Genomic DNA, 22,659 nt, shown 5'->3' on the forward strand with positions numbered 1-22,659 from the left:
AGCCCACCACCCCAGCCTGGATGGGGAGGGGAGTGTTGGAGCAGGGATGTCTTGGGATGTCAGGAAGGGTGTTGTGCAGTAACAGCCCCTGAGCATAGTGTCCAGCAGAACAAAGCTCCTTTTGTGGCCAGAACTTGGCCAGGGCCCACCCACCAAAGGTTTGGGAGATGCTCCAGCTGACCCTATGGGCACTGGGGAGCCCATGGAGGGCAGAGCCCCATGCTAGCTTTGGAGGTAGCACAGCACCCAAGATGTTCTCCTCCAGATAATAAGGAACTGCTGTGGCTGTTCCACAGGGTATTTCCTCAAAGAAAACCTGCAAAGCCAAATGAAAGAATGAGCCCTTTTGTAGCTCCTGTTGGGGCTTCAAGTATCACAGAAGAGTTCTTGCATGTAAAAGGGGTCTGGCACCTGGAGAAGGCAACTGTGAGGTGGTTAAACCCCAGCTCAGGTGACAGGGGTGCATGGTGGGCACTTGCAGGCTTCAGGCTATGGAACAGGGTGGAGGCAGGTGACAGTTTCAGGGAAATACAGCTGATGAGCCCAGACACAGCTCCTTCACAGATCCCCCTGAGTCAGGATCAGCTCTTGGGGCAGCTGTGACAATGCCTCAAACCACAACAGCAGTGAAGGTCTGAGACACCTCTTCTCCATCCCTCAGACAACAAGCAGAGACCTTGTCCTGGTGAAAGAGCAATCCTAGTGCTGCCAAGACTTCTTCATGAGCTGCTGGGGAGACATAGGGTGAGGGAGACAGGTAAGGCCACGTATGAAGACAGACTGTACTTGTAGCCCAAATTCTGGCTGTGCTTACCAGGACAAGAACTTGAATCATGCTGCAAACCCCATGGGCTGCCAATAAAAAATGCCACCAATGCAGTGCCATTCTGGGAAGGAATCTGTTTATTTTAAGATACATTCTGTTTCTGAAGAAGGATATTTTAGCAGCCTGCAACAGAAATGTGAACCAGAGGGTTAACCTGCCCGTTCGGCCTTGGCCAGCCTTGCCGATGCTCACACAAGTTTCTTGGGGTAGGAAAAAAAAAAAGGTCCAAAATTCAAACTGTACACCTTTATACAGGGTGCATAGCTGGGCTCACTTTTTACACTGCTGTCCATGCTTGGGATAACTAAGTGCAATTGGATTCAGAGCCAACACAGCATCCCAGGCCACTAATGAAGATAAAATACAAGCTGTGGTGGGCGGAAGCTGCACAGATACATGGGCAAACTGAGCTTATTGTGTTCCTGCTGCTCCAGAGTGCATCTCCCAAAAGAGGAGTGGAGCACAGACAGCTTATAAACCTTCCTGGTCACAGAGCTCCCTTCCCTTCCACCAGGAGTATCTGTCACACCCGGTGGCTTTGCTTTCCAGCAGCTCCATTGACAATCGACCTCGCAGCAGGACACTGAACCAGCTCACTCATGGTGCAGCATTCCTGGCAGGTTGTTTCAGGTTCCCTCACAGGACACTGCACCACCACAGCTTTTAGCAACCACAAAGGCAGTGGTCAGCCAAAGCTTTGTACTGGTTCCTGCACGTGGGTGTCTCTACACAGGGACTACACCTGAAGCAGACTGTGCCAGGGAGGTGGGGAGCAGCCCCACTGTGCAGGGCTCCCAGCAGATGCATTCCTCCTGGGAATTGGGTGGATCAGCCCACAGTGCCCCACGCTGCCGGCCAGCAGGCAGCTGGGATTGTAACGTGCTCCCAGGGAAGAGCCCGCGGAGCTAACGGAGCTCTCCTGGCTGACATACACACAATCAAAGCAGCAGCAGCAGCAGCCAGGACATGCTGAAGGTGAGGAAGGAATTTTAAATGAGGAAGAACAAGCTGGAAAGAGAGGCATGTGCAGAACTGCAGCCACCTCCACCTTCTGCTCTCGCCTCGCGCCGGGGAGCGTGTGGGAGCAGGAGAGCAGGGAGCTGGCACAGCTCCCACGCTCATCCCTGCCCTGCTCACACTGGTTTCTTCATTCTCCACAAGCCCTGACGGGGTTCTAGCCCTGGGAACCCCACAGTGCTCACTAGCAGCAAACCAGATGCACACTCCCCCATCACCCCTGATCCCCTGCCTCTCCAGGCCGTGTTCCCGACTCCAGGGGCACCCGGAGCGGGATACTTCCATCTCTCCCGTCCAGCCTCGGGTCCCAGCGCCACCAGCACTACCTTCTTTTGCGCATGCAGGTTTCAAGCCTTCCCAGCTCTTCGTAGGCCTGGTAGAAAATGTCAAAGTCTCTGGCACTCCAGCCCCTCCAGACAGCCAGGCACCACTCCATGTTTTCGTTCTCAAAGCAGCACACAACTGTGTCCTTTGCTACGAGCGCTGCATCCACCAGCGTCCTGGGAAAGGGAGAACAGAGCAGGGAAGGGCATTACTGTGGAGAGCAGCTCTGCAAGCACAGCACTGGCTCATGAGCTTCCCTGCCAGCTACCCAATCTTTTATAAGCTGCAAATCCTTGAGCAAGGAGAACCTAACAAAGAGAGGGATCAGAAACTATGTCACGGCAAAACCAAGCGGCTCAGTGACACAGGAAAAGGTTTCTGAAGGGATTCAGGTGCCTAAACATGCAGGTGGGGGCTTAAGTCTGCCGTGACATTTTTGAAGTTGCTGCTAATCTCCTGATTTGCTAAATCCACAGACCCTTTTGCCTCCTGCCAGCAGGACACTTTTCTAAACAGCTCCACCATGCCCCGGCTAACAGGCTGCCCAGAGCTTCCACAGCCTGGAAAACAGCATGGAAATGGGATGAAGCCTGGCTCTGCCAGCTTAGAGTCTGAGCCCCGAGTCCAGAGCAGCAGGCACAGCTATGGCAGCACCCAGGGATCCATGAGGATGGTGTGTGACAGCATCATGTTGCATGTGCTTCCCTTCACGGCCCTTGTTCATGCAGGCCCTGCAGACACCCCCAAGGGAGGTGGCTGAGCAGATAATGACACTTTTACCCCTGCAGGGTCCAAGGGACAGGAGTCCAGCCCTCCCTGGGCTCTTTCTACCACTCTGATAGCAGATGGGGTAGGCTGGCCCCAAACTGTCTCCTGGATGGCAGCACTGGCAACAAGGGCTGTCCTTGGCAGCTGGTTTTTAATCACAAGCTGCCCCTAGGAAACCCTCTCCTTCCCCTCCCTGCCCTGCTTTGCCCTTGGAGCAGGTAGGCATTATCCTGCCCTTTATCCTGCTGGTAACAGGGTGAGTCAATGGCCATTGTGCCTGGATCAGTCAGGCTGCAAGGCAGGACAAGTGTGAGATGCTGTGTCATCTCACCTTAACTCCACACTCAATCTGAGTCAAGCAAAACCAACCTAAGAGTATCTGTGAGCAGTAAAGAGAATACTCCCCTTCCAAGTACCTGATAAAGACACTCAGTTTGAAGTAGAGGGAATGGCAGGAGCCCTTTGATCTCCTGTTGTGTTTGCCTGGTGGTAATAAACTACCATTTATAATCCTTAGCACTGCTTAACCTGCATTTGTTTGGACATAAATAGTACAATCCCAGCCCGGTATTTAAGTGATCAGCAGGAAAAAAAACCCCCCCACCAGCAGCTATTTATTTACTTGGACTCTCATTCACTGTATGAACCATTTTGAATTAACGTATATAACTGCTCTCCCCTGTGCTCCAGGAGCCGTCCCCAGCCCCTCACTGCCCACAGCACAAAGGTGCTCATTTAGAGCCAGAACATCAACCTGACCCACGTGAATGCAGCCACAGACAAGCACCGTGCTCTGCATAAATACACCTCCTATTTATTTACTTGGACTCTCATTCACTGTATGAACCATTTTGAATTAACGTATATAACTGCTCTCCCCTGTGCTCCAGGAGCCGTCCCCAGCCCCTCACTGCCCACAGCACAAAGGTGCTCATTTAGAGCCAGAACATCAACCTGACCCACGTGAATGCAGCCACAGACAAGCACCGTGCTCTGCATAAATACACCTCTTGTTCTGAGCACGGGGCCTGAGTCTGCCGAGCTCCACCGACCTGCCAGGTGCCCTTGGAGCACTGGGAGTCAGCACCAGGCAGGATCAGACCAACTCTGTCACATTGTGCAAGGTCCTGTCAGTCCCATTATGGGAGCACTCGGTCTCTGGGGGTTTTGGAGAGCAGGTCATAGCACAGTGCCTTCCCCACACCATCTGTCACACTATAAGAGCATGCACATGCCTCGATGTGCAACCAGCAACCATGTCTCCTCCAGCTGGAACCTTCTCAGAGGTTTCTGGAAGCCAAGAGGATGCTTCCAAGAGCCCTGGGAGCCTGCCAAGCCCCCAGCTGTCACCCAGTCCCCTTGTGCCCCCATGACTGGTGTGACCCAGTCAGCCTCACCCGTAGGGAGCCATTTCCCCAGCCTTCAGCACAGCGATCACTCTGCCCCGCTGGGTGCCAGATTCCTTCTCCAGCCCGATAACGATGATATCCCCTCCTCTCCTAGAAGAGAAACAAGGGACATATCACATACTCAGCAGTGGGGATGCTGACAGCTGAGGAAGGTCCATGCTGGATATCTATCCTCTTCTGCACACCCACCTACAGCCACATGATGTCTTGCAAGGGAGGGGGCACCACGATGCCATGAGGGCACCCTGAATCCACTGCAGTGAGAGCCTCTGGGACAGGCAAAATCAGCTTCCCAGTGGCTTCCACCAGCTCCACAGGAGGCAAAAGGACTTGCCAGGGTTGTGTCCGAGCAAGGAAGCTGCCTGCTGCTCTTTGTTTCCTCAGTAGCTGGGGAAACAGGGCTTTGAGTCTGGCCACCCCTTCTCATTCTGCGGAAATCAATCCAGCAAGCCCTTTGATGTGGTCATTCTGCTCAACACTAGATACTTTCAAAAGGGGTAGAAAATCGATGTACCATGGTACTGGGAACAGAATTTCTTAATAGTAACTTGACTTTCTGGCCAGGTAAATCATACTGGGAATGCAAAAGCTCCTGAATAAGCCTGAGCTAATCTCACATTCAGCCCAGGAGGGATTTTGCTTTGGGAAGTGACCCACTTACCTGGGTATCCATATGAGGTCTTTTACTGGAAGAATCTTGACTGCTTGGAGGTGCTCTGTGTTGTCACTCCCTGGCACAGCATCGTGATCCAGGGAGGCCTTCAGCTCATGAAATTTGTCTGACTCCTCAAAATCTGTGGAGAACGGTGCACTGGAAGCGCTCGTGGGTGAGCTGGGTAGGCTGGAGGGGCAGCGGGTTATCCTGTTGGGAGGTGAGGAGGAGTAGGAAGACACAGAGCAGTAATCTGTGAGGGAGTCCTGATGGTTCAGGATCTGGGTGCCCACCTCTGGGCTATACATAATGCTCATGTCTGCCAGTGGGGTGCTCTCCAGTGCCCCATGGTTGATGGGGGCTGTAGCTGGGATGGCTGTGGAGGGCTGCTGGATGGTGAACATGTCTCTGAGGGGGCTGCAGTCTCCGCAGAAGTAGCGTGCGCAGAGCTGGTAGGTGGTGACGTGATACATCACCAGGAAGTTGCTTTTATCGTCCAGACACCACACCACCTCCTCCCCGTGACACTCGGAGTTGCAGGCGATGGACGTGATGATGGATGGGGGGCTGAAGGGCTCCAGCCTCCTGCTGATCTCCATGGTGGAGCAGTCAATGATGAGGATGCCAGGGCCATTGCTGTACCACACCTCTGCCCCACTGTTGGTGATCTCCATGGCCTTCACAGGGTACGGGTTCTGCCGGGGGTCGTCATCAGAAATGTTGAATTTGGACCTGTTTGCCGTGTGGGAGCACAGGTAGGAGCAGCTGTCTCCTGGGATGCCCTGGGACACTGAAAACACAGCTACAAGTCCATCTGACAAGCCAGCCAGCACCAAATATGAGTTCTGCAAGAAACAGAAACAGATTTCATAGAATCACAGAATGCTTTGGGTTGGAAGTACCTTGAAGATCATCTAGTTCCAACCCCTCTGCCACGGGCAGGGACACCTTTCACTAGACCAGTCTGCTCCAAGCCCCATCCAACCTGGCCTTGAACACTTCCAGGTATGGGGAGACCCCAACCTCTCTATGCCAGTGCCACTTCACCCTTGCAGCAAAGAATTTCTTCCTACATCTTTACTTCTCTGCAACACCAGAGCTTTCAATCCCAGAGACTCTGGCTGCCTCTCACACTTGGCCAGAACACCAGTAACTTAACCCAAATCAATGATAACAGCAGCATAAAAAGAAATCATTACGTAGAAGCTGCTGCAGAGCCATACTCCTCTCACCCAGTATTACCTCTCTCCCTACTGGCAAGGGCGGATGGACGGACCTGGCAGCCTGCCCTGGAGGTTAACAAATTCAGGCTGGAGTATGTTCAGAGACAGCCACCACGACCCTAGGAATCCAGCTGCAGAAACCCGGCTCACTTCCAGGAAGGAGTAAAGCTATTGCTATCAGTAGTTGGGAGAGGAATGGAAGAAATGCAGTGAAAATGGAAAGAGGGAGCCAATCCTCTCACAAACAAGTGTCCAGTGATCACTCTGCATCCAGTGCCTGCTGCTCTGAGAGTGCTGCTCCTCCCAGGGATGAGCTCTGGGGCTAGGATCACTGCAGCTCAGCCGTCCCAGCGAAGGACACAGAAGCAGCAGCAGTTCAGCAAAGCAGCTGCCAAGTGCCACAGTCCTGCAGGTGGGTACAAACGTGCCCCTAAATGTGCAGTTGTGGTGGCTGTGGGATCACAGCTGGTGTGGAGCTCCAGTGCAGTGCTCCGTGGCCCTGCGGCCATGGATGTCCTCACGTCGCATGGGCGGGAGCTGCTGACAAGGCCATGGCTCACTGACTCCTCCAGCTCATCACAGCAGTGCAAAATGCTGTTAAACAGACTGGGAAATGGATCTCTTGGGAACAAAACTCCCCGTGACCTTGGGTCTGTACCAGAAACTCCCCCATCTGTGAAGCAGATAAAACAATACCTACCTCAAACGCCTTTCTACTTCCTCCCTGGGGAGCAATAAATTCTAAAAACAGACCCTTTGCCCAGGACTTTGCTGCTGTTACAATCTGCCTGGCCTAAGCAAACCAAACAGAACCAGAGCCCACCAGCTGATCTGACATAACCTCACCCCCCTGCAGCCTTGCTGTGGTGGAAAGACCTGCCTCTGGCATGCTTGGGATGCTGAGACACGTGAGATGGGCTGAGGGCTTGGAGTCACCCCTTGCTGCTCATAAATTAAGGAATCCCTGTCCCTTTCCAGGGATTTTGGCCCTGCCAGCCCTGGACCATAGATTCTAGGCTGCTTAAACCCCAAATCTGTATCTTGACTTGTTCTCAGCTATCAAGAGGCAGACAGAGCAGGGTGTTAGCTAATTGACAGCTCTGTTTGCAAGGCTCATTAACAGTCCTGGACAAAGAGACACTCTCTGCACACCAAGTATGAGTAAACCCACGAGAGCACTGAGCCCATATGACTAATCCAAATCACAGCAGAATTTTACTGTAATGGGAAAAACTAGGGAAGCAAGTGGAAAGTTGTGAAATGGGGCTTGGACTTCAACTCAGTCCAGTCCCAATTCTCTAACCACTAATTAAAACAAACCCAAATGACCTGCAGCGCTCAGTGCCATGTCTCTGCTGCCATGTGGAACTGGTACAAAGGCTCCTGGGTATGGCTTTGCCAGGGAGTTGCATCCATAGGTTGGGACATGGCACAATGCTGGGTTTTGGGCTACTTTTTCTTTGGAAAGGAGTTCAATTCTTTAAATTAGAATAATACAAAGCAGAAAAGCCCACATTTCTCTGGTGCAAATGGTCCAACTTTTTCAGTCCAAAGGACCCTGTGCAAGAGGCATTTCTTACTAAAAATGGAAATTTTAAATTGAAATAGGAGCACCTGAAATTCACTGCAATGCGGGTATGACAACCTGAACTGCTCCAAGAGTGACACAGGACACTACTAAAAACTTCAGAGGTTATAATTTTGTCTCATTTGATCTGAAAATGCTGAATTAGCCAACCACAGTCTTCATAAAAACCATTTTGACTTTTTTGATTAGTGTCAGCTACTGCAGGACAGAGTTCATACTCCCTTTTGGGCTCCATAGGCCAAATTTCCCTTGCACTGAGCAGTCAGCACCACAACCAGGCAGAGCTGGGTCAGTGACCCCCACCTGGTGCTACTGGCAATACTGATGTCAAATCCCAGCCTGCCTGGGATAGCACAGTGGTGGAAAACAGGTTGGAAAAGTCTTGAGCAGCCTGGTCTGGTGGAATATGTCCCTGCTCAGGGTAGGGGTTTGGGACTAGATGATCTCTAAGGTCCATTACAACCCCTTAACATACCATGAAGCAAATTGGGAAGTTATTTTTTGTTTTGGGGCATTTATTACTCTCTACCTTGGTTATCAGGACCTGTTTCTATCCAGCCACTGCTGTTATCTCTCGGAGAGATAAGAAATGAGGAGCAGGAACTCAGATGCTGAGAAATGTCCCCAGCCTGCCATCTCTTATGTGTGAGTCAAGGGAGTGATCCATTTCACAGAAGATTACCAAAAAAAACCCATCTACCCACAGGTGCCACCAACTTCCCAGAGTTTATTCCAGAGCTGGTGCAGCTGGGCAAGGAGGCCAAACTCTCCCAGTCATGGTATTCCAAGAGTGACCAAAGGCAGGCAGGGCTGCAGCCTCCAGAAACCTTAAGTAACTTTCTCAGAATTCATTTTCAACATTTGGGCTGCACAAAGAGCCAACAAAAACACACAGCAACAAAACTGCATTTGAAGGCTCCGTCCTGCCAGCAGCCCTGCCGTGCCAGGAGGAAGGCCCCGGAGCGGGGCCGTGACGGTGTGTGATGTGCAGGGATGAGCTGTCTCCAGACGTCCTGTCCTCGTGGCTGAGGACAGCACAAGGCTCGGAGCCATCGGCACGGCTGCAGGTTCAAGAGAATGGGACAGCTCTCAACACCAGGCTCTGGTCACCTCCTCCTCTCAGCCCCGCGGGGTCTGGCACTGCTGGCAGCACACGCTGGGGCAGGCTGCAGCCTTTAAATGCAGCTTTTGTTTCCATGTGTTCCAGGTTCTGTGAGAGGCCAGAGGTTTGCACCCATTCAGGTTTCCTCTCTCCCTCCACATCGCTTTGGAAGAATGCTGCAAACCAGTGCAGAAAGGATCTTGGTTTGTTCTTTTTAACTGGTTTGTTTGCTTATTTGTTTGGGTTTTTTTTCTGGAAGGAAATTTACTGACAGTTGTATTGTTTACCAGAAAGAGTGATACTGGTGACACAAAGCATGCAATAAAAAATTTAAACTGCACAAGACTTCTCCTTGGCGGGTGAGTTTTGGATTCTGGGCCCCTCTCTGCTGCTTTTAAATTTCCATGATGCTTCCTTTGGATGTGAAACCAAGTTTTGGAAACTATTTCTTTTGGATCAGCCTTCCCAAGGCAGTCGTAAAGAATTCCCCTTCCCAGCAACATCCCTCGGCAATTCTCTGACTAAAAGTTACCTCACATCTCATCAGCTAAAGGCTTTCTTCCCAGGGAAATGCAATTCTCTTTTCCACTGGACAGTAACAACTGTGATAACTCTGATAGAGCTCTCTGGCCATACAGCGAGTGTGACAAGTGTAAGCTTTCCACTTAGTTTTTTTGGAAGAACTGCCTGGTTTAGTTTCTTGCCAACCTGGTCTGCACATCCCCATGGCTGCTGCTCTGGCCATTTCACTGCCAAACTCATTCATAGAAAGGAGAGAGGAAAAAGTCAGGCAAATAAACTAAGGAGCATGCCGAAGGGATGTGGATTTCTGGAAGGTTGGGTAGGGTCGGGGGAGGAAGGGAGGTGTCTAGACTCAATATTGCTATTGTAGGGCCAGGCATTATTTATGACATTTTCTAGGCAAGCCACAAACTGGAATTAGAAACCAGGAGACATAAAGCCACTCGTAACCCCTGAGGAATGGCTTTGCAAGCTGTGTGACAGTGGAAAAGCTGAAAGTGAAAGACTCGTCTGACTGTCCTGGACAAAACCTCAGGCAGCATGAAAAAGAAATTTGCCCTACACATCAGAAATGAAACTCCACAGCAGAGAAAACGCTGCAGGTCTGGGAGCCAAAGAAAGCCGACAGATGCAGTCTCCCGGCAGGAGAAAATCATCCCTGTGCCAGCTTTACATAGATGCCCTACTTTAGTCCTACTTGCCCCATGTTTGGAAGTGAAGCAGCACACCTCACACTCACCATCTGCCTCAGATTCAGTTTGCAGCGATGCAGCAACGCGAGCAAACGAGCCAGAAATGGACAAGAGCTCCGGACAGGACTGTGGTATAAACCAGCCCCACTGTCACTCCCAGAGCTGCTCCATGTCAAGCTTTCAGACACATACCAGTCTGCTGGCATTTGCAAAGACTACACAGCCACCAGTAATGTTGGAACATAATTATATGTTTTCACTTGAGGTGGCTGTAAGCAAACCGGAGGTAATTTAGCTCGAAAACAGTTTTTATACATCTCCCAAGACTTGCCCGCAATAGGCAGTCATGTCAGATGTCTCTTGCCAATAGTTGGATGTTGGCAATTCCAGAACTAGACAGACGGAATATAACTTGTGTTATTACCCATAAGAGTAATTATCCATGTTAGCCATAAGGGTATTACCCAAAACAGCTGTATTATCTGTGTTCTCATTCAAAACCAAAACACAAGTGTGGCTGAGCCTAGATAACATTTAAAGATGACTGTGCACACAAATAACAGCATGCACACATCCCAGAAAAACAGTGGGTCTGAGAGGCAGGATATACCCACATCCTGCATTAACACTTCACAAATCTCTATTCTAATTATTGCTTCACCTCCTCTCTGCTTTGCTTGATCAGTCTAAACCTTGTCTTCCAGTGATGTGGAAACACAGCTGGAAAACTTCCTTGCCGAGGAATGTGATCTATTTTGACTATTTTCCCAGCAGGTTTGGAAGTGCCAGCTTTGGTCCCCTGACTCAGGTTCTTGCCCACACCTCTGTCTTCTGGCAGAGGCACAAAGACCTGGAAACCTTCTCCTCACAGTGCCAAAATGTTGCTGGGCATTGCAAAGTCCTTCAACACCAGCTCACTGGCAGCATGGCCTGGCAGCAGAGAGCTGAGTCTCACTAATGCCCCTTTTCCTTCAAGTTGCTCCTTACCTTTTTGACAAGAGGCATCACTAGGAAGCAGCTCACAGTAGCAGGAGTGTCCAAACCCTTCAGTGGAGTCTTTAAGGGACACATGCCCTGCAACCCATACACAGAAATCTTCTGGTCCTGTGAAAGAGCACATAAAATTCTATCAATGCCAAACACCTTCCATGCCTTTCTCATTTGATACCTGAACAAGATCTATTGGTTCCAAAACCAGTTTTGACTTGTATTTTTTTTTTATATCCAAAGCCTGGATTTCTGTTTTCCTTGGAAAGCTTTTGGCACCTCTGTGGGTAGAAAAGCAGGTGCTGCCTTCCCCAGAATGAGCTGTAGGCAATACATGCACTATCCAAGACCCAAAAATCACCACTACAGGGGTTTTATCACCACATCTAAAAGCAGCATTTGACAATCCTGACTGCAAAAAGACAAAATGACAACTGAAGCATGTTGTATGTTGTTTTGCATTAATCTGTCAGTTCAGGGAAAGCTGGTATTACATTTTATGTGGAATTACACCTGCTCCACACCTCATAAATCTACTATACTGACCAAGAGTTTGGGAAACAGCAACACATTGCACTTTGATCCAAAAACTGGAAATACAATGCTTTATGATTTTTGAATTTTAGTTTTTCTATACTTGTTGTAAAAAAAAAAGAAGGAATATGTGAACTTTATGTCTATTTGGGAACATAAAAAGTCAAAAGAACTGATTTTCCTGCATGGGAAAAAAAAGATCTCTCCATTCTCACCCAGTGCCAGCATTCATGCCAGGGTGGAGTGAATTAACCAACATTATTTATTTATTCAGCAACTGTGGCCTTTTTTTCCCCACTCTGAAACACTGACCTTCAGGTACCTTCCATTTTTCTTGGCTGCTTTTTCTTTGTTTTGTGTCAAACAACCATGTTAGAACAGGCTGACACTTAACACAGCCCTGTTTGATGGGGGGACAGAGGCTCTAGGGGATAATTCAGCCCTGCTCTCTCACTCTTATCTTTTCAGCTGCAATTTTCCACAGAGAACACAAAACTTGGGTACCCATTTGCCACCAACCTGCAGATCCCTCAGGCCTCTTTCAAAACCCCACCCTTAAACTCATGGTTTCTGTCACTGCTTCCCTTTATCGCTCACAGATAAGGACATTTCCCAGATGAACCCCAGAGTACAGACTGCTCCAAGCCAGAGAGTTTTCCCTCAGAAAGCCAAGGTTCCCACGATTGCTTGGAGCACCAGGAGGCACGATTTGGGCCTAGGTATCAGCTACATGACACGTAGAAACAATACACCTGGAGACAGCAGATGCAAAGTCAAGCTGCTCATCTGAGACATCCATTGTCTCACCCACTCTTGGCTTTACTAATTAAACAGGCTCTTTCTCCTCATCTGTGTCTCTCCTAACGAGGTCCCTCTTGGAAGGGGCACTGAGGCACAGGCAATGCTCACCTCTGTGGCTGCCCAGAGGGCATTCTGAAACTTGAGTTGGCAGCACAGCTTCATTCCTGGGCAGTTCATCCTCTGCACTTCCATGACTCCTTTCTCTAGATTCACCACTGTGTAGTTTCTGAAAGCAGCAAACAGCAATTCCTATAGCCAACATTGAGCCTGCACATGGCTACAGGACAGTACACCACATGTGTGGCCAAGCCATCACACAACTGTCCAGATGCTGCAAGAATCTACACCCCTCCAAATGGCCATTGCAAAGGAAGAGAAATACAGATGTGACACAGCTCTTGCTCAGGGGCAGATGTGCAACTGCTTCTGTGAAGATATTACACTGAGCACTCTGACTTTGCATGGAAACAGATTGGGAGAATGTACATGGTCTGTTACTGTAATTCAGCTGTGAGACAAACAGCTCCAGCTGTTAATAGCTCCAGTAATTAATAGCTGGGAAGTATCAGCCCATCTTGCCCATTAGGTTCTCAAGAGAATATCTGCTCATTCTCCAAGTTCACTGCCTTGCTATGATCTGGCTTCATTATTATTCCAGTACACAGACAGAAGAGCATGATTCTTCCCCAATAAGAGCACAGATTTGTAACCTGATAAAATAATTTGTAAATATGACTAGTATTTTTTTCTAACTAAAAGGATTTTGTCTGTTTGGGGAAGTTTATTTGGTTTGGGTGCTTGAACAATAACTGGACATTCACAATCACATCCCTGAGCCCCAGATGTTTTACCAACTGTGGCACCAGTGATTACACATCCTGAAATTTGTCACATATAAGTAATTTGTTATTCAGCAGTCTCCAGCAAGTAGATTGTCCAGTCAGGAAGCAGATTCACTGAGATATATTGCTGTGAATATTTGGACAACATCCATGTATTCAAAATATATCTGTGAGTCCCATATGTTTCACCAGTTTAGCAGGAATAGTTGCACTGTCTGCACTGAACGACTGACCAGGCAACACAAATAGCAAAGCAAATAGCTCAGGAAAAAATCACGTACCTTTCCCATTAGCTTAATGGTTACAAATAATGAACACATTAATATAAAATTCAAAACGGTTTGTGAATGTTTCCAAGTCAGACTGGGGCAATAAAAATCAGTAGCATCCATAAAAATAAACCTAACCAGCCACGGGTCACATGTGGTTGAGCAAAATGCCATCACCTCAGTCATAATTTAATAACATTTTAAGCACATGCCTGTGCAGAACAGCACACATTTTACTGGCAGTGCACACTTGGATGCACACACAGCTCCAGGCATGTACTTAACTCCTGGTGATTGCTATAGGATTTAAGCATGTGCTTAATTGCTTTGCAGAAGAGAGATGGAACTGCAGCCTCAATTAGGAAAGGTTTAGTGTTAAATGGCCTCATTAGGAAAGGCAGAACACGTCTGTTCTCATGTGCAAATGCTTCACCCTGTGTGTGTGAATCATTGCACTGCCCTAATCTTCTTCTCATATTAACTGAAGCAGAGTTAAGCTCATTAAATATCCTTTATAAAGCAACCACTGTTCCCAATTAAAAGAGTTTGGGAAAACAGTGTTCACCATATCCTTGGCATCCACCCAAATTCACTTTCACCTTCTTTACCTCCCTCCCAGAGGCAGAAGTGAAGATGCTGAAGGATTTTTAGTTAAAAAAGAGAAAATAAAAGAAATTACTAATATGAGCTATCTCACCTGGTTTCTTCCTTCCCATCCCAGAACACCACAGTGTACTCCTGTCCTTGGGAGCAGAAGAAGGAAGACTGCTTCCCACAGGGTAGCAGGTACATAAATGTAGCAAAGGTAGGATCTTTCATCTGTCCTACCACAGAAATGGCCAGTGGACGCTGTGGGGAAAGGAAAAGAGAAAGACATATGTCACACAAGATGAAATAGAAGAACCATAATAAATACGAGGTTCAACAAGGCCAAGTACAAAGTCCTGCACCTGGATCAGGGCAACTCCAAGCACAAGTACAGGCTGCATGTCCCTGCCCATGGCAGAGGGGCTGGAACTGGAAAGTCTTTAAGGTTCTTCTCAACCCAAACCATTCTCTAATTCTGTGATTATTATCAGAGAGCCATGGTTTCGTCTCATGGTTTGGTTTGCCACCTCTTGCACATTTTGTTGATTAATTTCTTCAAGTTTATGAATTTTGGAAGTTGACCCAGTCATGACAGTGTGTAGCTGTTTCAGAGTCAGCCTGACCTTCGTTTGAAGGACAGCAACTCTAAAACACCAACTTGTAATTAATGAAAAACACAATGCAGCATAATCCTTTTCTTGTACTTTGAAGCTTTTTCTTCCTCATACCTCCTTTTATAATCTCATGGCATTTGAAGTCTTTGTAGTTGCACTCACAGCATGACACTGGAGTCGTTTCTAGAAATTATGGGTAACGCCTCGCCCTGCTGAAATCAACAGCCAGTGACATCAAGGCACCTTCAAGTCACCACAGATGTCTAAGACCACAAATCTGTCATCATTTAATTCATAAAACTCTCATTTAAGTCAACAGTAGTTCTGGGCCAAATCAGCAGGAGGGGTAAATGGGCAGTTGAGCTGATCGGCTGTTTCAAGAGCAAACTCAGCATTCCTGGTCGAAGAGGACAGCCAGTCCCTGTAGCTACAAGTTCAGAAAACGTAGGTCATGAGGGTTGTCTTGTACCTTCTCTGGCTTAGTGTCCCAACACTCTATCATGAGTGCCTGCATCCTATAGAGCTGCACCTCCTCTGGCTGCCCAAGAACAGGACGGATCCCTTTGGAGAGTTTCTTTGCAATCTGGAGCTGGTGGTGTCCCAGCACAGGCCTCTGGCCAGACAGCAGCTCGTACAGGACCATCCCATAGGAGAACATGTCGACCTAGAGCCAGAAACAGAGAGGAAAAACAAGGCAAAGCTCTGTTGGTGGGTGGAGAGCAGAGCAAGGAAGGCCACAGTGGGAATTCAGCCCCAGGCATGAAACCACCCACCACTGTCATGGGTGGCTTCCCCATGGATACCCCACAGTCACCTTCTCATCGTAGACAATGCGAGGCCTGATCTCAGGAGCCTGATATCCTGGTGTGCCTTCCACACCCAGTGCACCTTCATGGAACGACTGCCGCGAGATCCCATAGTCGGAGAGTTTGATGTTGATGTGCTCTTTGACATCCAGGGACCACACCAAAATATTGTCTGACTTTAGGTCACAGAAGATGATGTTCTTCTTATGCAGGTAGGCCAGGCCTGTGACAATCTGATATGCTATTTTGTGTGTCAGCATGTGTCCCAGCGGCACAAGGGAAGACCCTAGCACAAAGGAACAGCCTGTCTTCAGCTCTCATAATTGCCATAACTTGCTTCCCCCACCCCCTTCTTTTTCTCTTTTTAACTCCAGAGCAATAACTAGCAACCTTTTAAAACATCACTCAATGCCACCATTTGAAATGACACTGTTTCTGTTACTATACGTGTCTGACAGCTCTATTAGATTCTTTTTTTAAACCCTTTCACTTCTAGACCCCTAAATCTTCTGGTGAAAATTAGTGTTTGACTGAAAGTTGACACAAAGCCAAGGTGCCAAGAGGGTCAGATGGCCTCAACCTATCTTGGAATTAGTGTCGTTCATTTGACAGTGACAGAAATACAGATAATTATGAGATAATTCAGAGTGCCAGACACCCATGTGCAGGGGGAAGAACACAGCACCATCCATGCAGCACTGAAGTGAGATGCACTTCCTATTAATCTGCAGAGAAATTGAAAATCCAGGTCTCCAAAGCAGCTTTGAAAATCCTGAGCATCAATTTTTACTAGGCTCCCAAAGGCACAGTTTAAGAACAATTCCATCCTTCCCACTTCCCTTAGCCTGGAAAAAAAATCCCCTCCAGTAAATCAAGCAGTAATTTAAATGTTGCTGCCCATTTGTCACCCGGAGAGTGATCTATCTCAGGAGGGAGAGCCTGGTTTTACCTTTGGAGCTTTCAGACAACACAGTGGTGAGGCTGCCGAGCGGGGCCAGCTCGAGGGCGAAGCAGAGCGGGTGGATGCTGATGCCAATGAGGGAGACGATGCAGGGGTGCTGCAGGGAGTGGAGCATACTGGCCTCCTGCCGGAACTCAGAGAAGTTCTTCATGGCATCCATGGCTCTCAGGTGTTTCAGCATGGTATCTGGCAAGAGACACATCCCCCTTCTCACTGCACAGGTCAGAAACCAAGTCACAAACTCTTTGAAAGTGCAAATCACCAAGCAAGGGCTGCAGGAGGAAGGCAGCTGAAGGGGTTATGCCAACAACAAGGCTTTAAGTTGAATCCTTATGTTGATGCATGAGCCACTAACAGACACTGGCTATGAGCAGGATATACACACAGCCTCAGGAAGCAAGAGCTCCCTTGGTCTCTTGGTGCTCAGGTGTGTCTGCCACACATTGTTCTCACATATCACCTGGATGACTTTGGAAAACTCATGCTGTGTTTCTCCAGGCAGGGACTCTGTGTGGATGTCACACTGCAGACCCTTTGCTGAAAGAAAGTCTTCCCTACTGTTTCCCAGCTTCCCTGCCAGAAGAGAGACCCATCACAATAATGGTCCTTCTGCCATGGCACACCACAGGCTGCTCAGGCAGGTCTGGTCTCTCCAAAGGTTATTTGTCACTGGGACAGCAGCTGGCCTCCCCCACAGCTCAGGAGTTCACCAAATCCTCCCCTGACAAAAATGAGCAATGTGAGGCACCTTCCCCTTTCCTTTGCCCATAGACTAAGGCTCTGCTGGAATCCTGGGCTCGATGTGAGAGCCCAACCCTGCCTGGAGGATCTGGCAGGTTCAAAAGGATTCCTAGTTTGTTTTCTGTAGCTGCTGGCACAGATGGGGTAAAAGACTAATTCAAAGGTGGAGACCTACAAGCCCTTACTGCAAACCCATGCAAATCCACACTTCTCATGGCCTAATAGCTTGGGAACAGGACATGAAATCTTGCCTCTCACCCAACCAAGGGCTCTGGCTTGGCACCCTATGAATTCATCCATTGATCTACAGGAGAGAAGCTTCAAGCAGTACCAGTGACTCTCATCGCTACAAGTGTTCATGAAGAACTCTCAGACGCATCCTCCTCCTCCTCCTCCTCCATGGAAACACATCAGTTTTGCTATATATTTCCATGCTGTATTTGAACAGGTGCTGCCAGCACTTTGGAGAGCAAAGGCTTTTTGGTTTTAGTTTGGGATCACAGGCTGCAAGAGCTGATTCCCAACACTGACTCTGTGTACTGTACCTGCAGCTGAAGTGGGAGAACCTTTGCATTTTTTAATCTGAAATCTCTTCACAGCCACTGGTTTTCCTTGGTATCGTGCACGATATATAACAGTTCCACTTCCACCCTGACCAAGAACATTGTTTTCATTTTCATTGCATTCCAGTTTGCTATTTTCCAGGAACAGTCTGCCAAAAATAAATTGGGACTTTTTAATTAGAAGTTTCAAAGACATTTCAAATTCATGTTTTTCATGTGATTTCCATTGTCACATATCCCTAACAGGTTCTCGTTTTATGTGCTGAGAGGACCAGGTCACCTAAACTACCTTGGTCATCTCAGTGTACTCTCTGCTAGTTCATGTTGTACAACAGATTTCTTGCAGCAAAAAGTAACTTGGGCAAATAAGCAAAAAACCCACTTTTTACTAATTTATCCCACAAGAATCAAACAGATCTGGAAAGCACATAATCTCCTTTTCCAAGCAGATGACACAGGTACTGATACTTACATCATTTATCTGTATTAACAATTTTTTTTGCTTCATTTACCTCCTGTTCCTCTTTTCTCCACTGAGGCAGGACAGGATGTTTATGAACAGCCCCACACTCTGAAACCTGATTATTTCAATCAGCTTACTGTTTCCAGGCTGCAATTGATCATTTGCCCACTCTTCTAGAGACTACTTTTACAGCTGTTCACACTTCAAACATCTCCACTCGCCTTGCAGCCGTCAAATAAATCTGTAGGAGATAGCAGTGTGTGGAGGGATGTTGTGAGGAGCTGATGGGGTGTTTGCCCAGAAAAATGACCCCAGGAAAGCAACAGGGGCCAGTGGGAGCACAGAAAGCTCTGACAGCAGCCAACAGGACAGTCTGGTCTAGAGGTTATCATGACTCTGCACTGAAAGGTCTGAGAGAGCCTGAATCAAAAGAGACACTGGGCTCCTGTCCTGCCTGCTGTCAGGTCTCTTGCTCTACACACAAAGTAATAAGGGGTATAAGACTGAACCCATCTGGGAATGCAGTTAAGCAGCTTAAAGATTTGGCAGTGCTGCCATGGGTAGGGAAGAGCTGTCTCAGCTGTTTAGGACTGCCACACATCCAACACATCCAACAGCTTCAGCCGAGCAGGAGCCTCAACTTGGTGTGAATTCCCTTGTGGTGCCTATAAATTCACTCACCTACAGGCTTTTATAAAATTAAGGCAGTTCCAGGGCCAAATCTTGTGACGCAGCAGCACTTCCTTTTAGTTTTGCCACATTAAAATCTCCTTTGTGGAATCCCAGAGAGACTCCCAAATACAGAAAGCTCTGGCCAGAGTATTGGGCAATGCAGGACAGCTGTGGCTTTAAAGAGGGACTTCCACACTGCACCACGGTGATCTCAAAGGACCCCTGATGTGATGACTCGGTCAGCACACAGCTATTGTCTAAGCAAGTGTGCTGAACACCAGGAGTGCAGTTTAGGATGAACTGCCAGAGCATGGATTGAGAGCAGATGGATTTGTTTCCTGTGGTCAGTATGTTCCTCTAGCAGAGATGACTTAGGGAAAAAAAAGTCCAACCAAATTACACAGGTACACTGACACTTAATCCAAGACTCTCAAATAACATTACCTGGCAGGAAAATCAGTCATGAAAAGCTCTGGGACCAGTTCTTGGAGAGAAACAGGGATGTCAGGGTGATTGGGACATGTGATGTAGTCCAGTTCAATGGCAGTCAGGACACAGTCCTCCATGTTAAAGTACTGTGCATCCTCTGCCTTCTCACCACACTCGTTCTCCTCCAGCCTGGAAGCTGCACAGATGTGGCAGGGCACATACTGCTCCATCAGCAATGTGCCATCGCTCTCCGTGGCTGTGAGTGCTTCAAAACAAGCAAGCAAACAGAAAACAACATAATTTACACAAACTGACAAGGAACAACAGCCCCTAGTGCAATCAGCTGCCTGGATCCACTGGCTGAATATGGTCACGCTCATGAAAGCAGCAGTTTACTGCAGTGTATTGACTGGAATAGCAAATAGCTTTTTGCAAAGTATACAGAGGTAGCAGGGACAGTGCTGGGGAGACAGGACTGGGGACATAACCTAAAGCTTCTCAGCTCTGTTCACAGGTAACGCAAATAAATTATACACAGGCCCAGTAGAAATTGAAAATGCATGAAAAAAGCACTGGAGAGACCCTTGCTGGGTGTCTCTGTCTTCCCAGTCTGCAAGCTGCCAGATGGCTTCAGGTGGAGAGCAGGCATGGCAATGGGAATGGGAGCAGACTGGGAGGCACAGCACACCCAGCTCAGGCTGAGCCCCTGAAGGTGCAGGTTAGGGGTAACACTCACCTGCAGCACCCAGGTCAGGAACACAGTTACTGTGGGCAACGTTTTCAGACCCTCCAGGGAAACATGGATTCTACCAAGACTAAGCCCTTGGGAGGTTCACACCTCTCCCATAACACCAGAGGGATTTTGTGGTGACAGGCTCTGTTAAATGCCTACAATTAGGCAGGGTGAACACAGGCTGTAGCCTTTGAAGTCATGACTCCTCTCAAGCTTCAGTAATTACCATTAGCATTATTTTAATTTGAAGGCAAATAAAATGTTCTTTTATCTTCAAAACATGTAGAATATGAATATGTGAGAGTGCACCCTGTTTCCTCCAGAGAGCCTTCAATTAAGAGACTTTGGCGCTGTTTTCTAGACCAGTGTGGGACGACAAAAACACTTCAGATTTTGTTTTGGTTTCAAACAAAGTGTATCAGGGTTGCAAACAGCCTGCTGGGTAACAGCAGGGTCTGTGCTGAGCACAGGAAAAACAGCTGCAGGAGTCAAGGAAGTTACCTTGGCATAGCCCTTGGCCCCATGTTCATTCATGCCTCTCAAATCACAATTTTATAACTTACAGGGTGTTAGAAATGGTGGGTAAATGCTGATTAAAGCTGATGACAAAATGAGCTCTGCCATCAAGGGACAGTGTCAAGCAGTTTGGGCCAAATCCTGCCCCTGCTATGAGCACTGGAAGAGTCTCCTGAACTCCTACAGGTCCTGTTTAAACTGCAGCACTTCATCTGTGCTGCTGTGCCTGACAGACTGAAAGACACAATGTCTAGACCAAAGTGTGCCGGCAAATAACCTCAATCTGTCTGCAGGTTTATCAGCTTTTATCAAATGTTGTTGGCTTGAGACCATCAGAGCCTGAGGGGTCTTCAATTAACTTACAATATTGTGCACCTGGAGAGCTCTGTCAAAGAACCTTCTGTTAAATAGACATAACACTGCAGAGAAAATCACAGTGGTTCTCTTACCAGGAAACCACTGGTCTATTAGAGAGTTGACATGATCTGTGATGAAGGCCATTGCTGAGAAGTCTCTCACTTCTGACTGGGAAATTATTTTAATTCCACCACTTTTCTTCTTTTTCCAGTTCACATCAGAGGACTCAACACTGTGCAAGAAAGCCAAAAGACAGACCTATGAGGCTTTTGTGAAATATCAGTGTCAACAAACTTTCTTTCTGTCAGGAAACCTGAGTTACATAATAACATGCAGTTTATAAGTAATCACAAAAAAAAGCAATCAAGTTTTGAGGATGATTTTCAATTCAGTCTGTTCTGCAAATGACTTTGAGAAGAGAATTCTTGCATGGAAATGCCAGTTACTCACAATGGGTAAATGCTATAGAAGGTCACACCTAGAGAAAACTTTGGCCTAAGTGAGGTGAGTATGATGGAGAGTTTTGACAGAAATGCCCCATACAGAATGAGAGCGTGTTTGGAGTTTTAAAATCAGTCATAAAATTCCAGTGGAATACTACTACTACTTCCAAAAGCTATTAGGAAAGGTTTATGGACATAATTTTTGCACAATTCCCATGAAACTGTAACTCCCTGAAGTACACAGGGAGATAAGAGTATGATCACTATCACAGTCCAGAATTTAGGATTCCAGCCTGTGATTTGCAGTGTCCAAGTCTCTACTGAGCTTGGAAACTCAAAAAAGTCACTGTTTCCTTCTGGTCTCCAACCATGCAAGAGCATCAATGGTTCCTCCCTATCTCCACAGTCCTTGCTGCACAGAAGCACCTCTATTGATCTGGGTTACTGCCACACAGCAGTGAAGTTTTAGGTTTCATTGGAAAACTCACTGAGTTTTCACTTTGCATGTGAAAATACATGATTTTATGCAGGCAGAGCTCTGCTCTGAATACGACTTTCTGTCCTCAGGCCTCTTTACATTTGTGGCTGCAATAACAGATACGTTTGATGTATTCAGAACTGCCAAACAATCAGTTACTCATCATGTTTGTCACCAGTTGTTACCAGATGAGTTATGTCCGTTAGAAGAGCCTCCCCTCCTCCTGACGAGAGAGCACATAGCATGAGTCAGGCCCATTCATCACCATTCAGCTGATGTGTTTCATACACTCTATTAGTCCCCTGTCACACATGCTGCATTACAAACACAAATTACCTAAGATAGCCTCCATCAAAGGTAACGAACAGACCTTCCTGCCAGTAAACAGTGTGAGTCCTTTTGACTCGGAATGTGCTGCAGCGGTTCCTTTGGGTGCCTGTGAAGCTGTAGATGGTCACCTTTTTGTTTCTAGTCTTAGTGTTCTTCTTGTTTTCAAAAAGCTGAAACAAGCAGAAAAGGATGAAAATCATTAAACTGCTGAAACTTCTCATAGAGATGTTTTAATCAAGCAATAAGGTGATTTCTTTTTTTGGCTTTCACAGGTGCTGTTGTACCTTTTCCATTAAAAGCAAGTTGTGCTCATAAAAAGTTTTGTAATGGAATGAAAATACATTTGGTAAAATTGGTTTTGCAGCAATGGAAATATTTTTCATGCCACTCAAAAAAAGAACAATTTCAT

The 22,659-nt window shown here is 47.5% G+C and overlaps 1 protein-coding gene across 1 annotated transcript in view; it reads right to left on the minus strand.

The window, feature by feature from the left end:
• Positions 1-2,139: 2,139 nt before the first annotated feature.
• The window catches only part of LRRK1 (leucine-rich repeat kinase 1), a 74,976-nt gene continuing 54,456 nt past the window's right edge, over positions 2,140-22,659 (minus strand). The window contains exons 21-33 of the mRNA XM_009079153.1: positions 22,257-22,420; positions 21,092-21,231; positions 19,409-19,658; positions 17,812-17,978; positions 16,514-16,711; positions 15,573-15,850; positions 15,228-15,422; positions 14,254-14,405; positions 12,554-12,671; positions 11,111-11,227; positions 5,006-5,841; positions 4,333-4,434; positions 2,140-2,343 (exon numbers count right to left, since the gene is read on the minus strand). Of these exons, the coding sequence (XP_009077401.1) occupies positions 2,166-2,343; positions 4,333-4,434; positions 5,006-5,841; positions 11,111-11,227; positions 12,554-12,671; positions 14,254-14,405; positions 15,228-15,422; positions 15,573-15,850; positions 16,514-16,711; positions 17,812-17,978; positions 19,409-19,658; positions 21,092-21,231; positions 22,257-22,420 (2,895 nt within the window). The 3' untranslated portion in view covers positions 2,140-2,165. The remainder of the gene's footprint in view (positions 2,344-4,332; positions 4,435-5,005; positions 5,842-11,110; positions 11,228-12,553; positions 12,672-14,253; positions 14,406-15,227; positions 15,423-15,572; positions 15,851-16,513; positions 16,712-17,811; positions 17,979-19,408; positions 19,659-21,091; positions 21,232-22,256; positions 22,421-22,659) is intronic.

Source organism: Acanthisitta chloris, unplaced genomic scaffold (assembly GCF_000695815.1).
Source record: "Acanthisitta chloris isolate BGI_N310 unplaced genomic scaffold, ASM69581v1 scaffold42897, whole genome shotgun sequence".
In the NCBI taxonomy this organism is placed as follows: Eukaryota; Metazoa; Chordata; class Aves; order Passeriformes; family Acanthisittidae; genus Acanthisitta; species Acanthisitta chloris.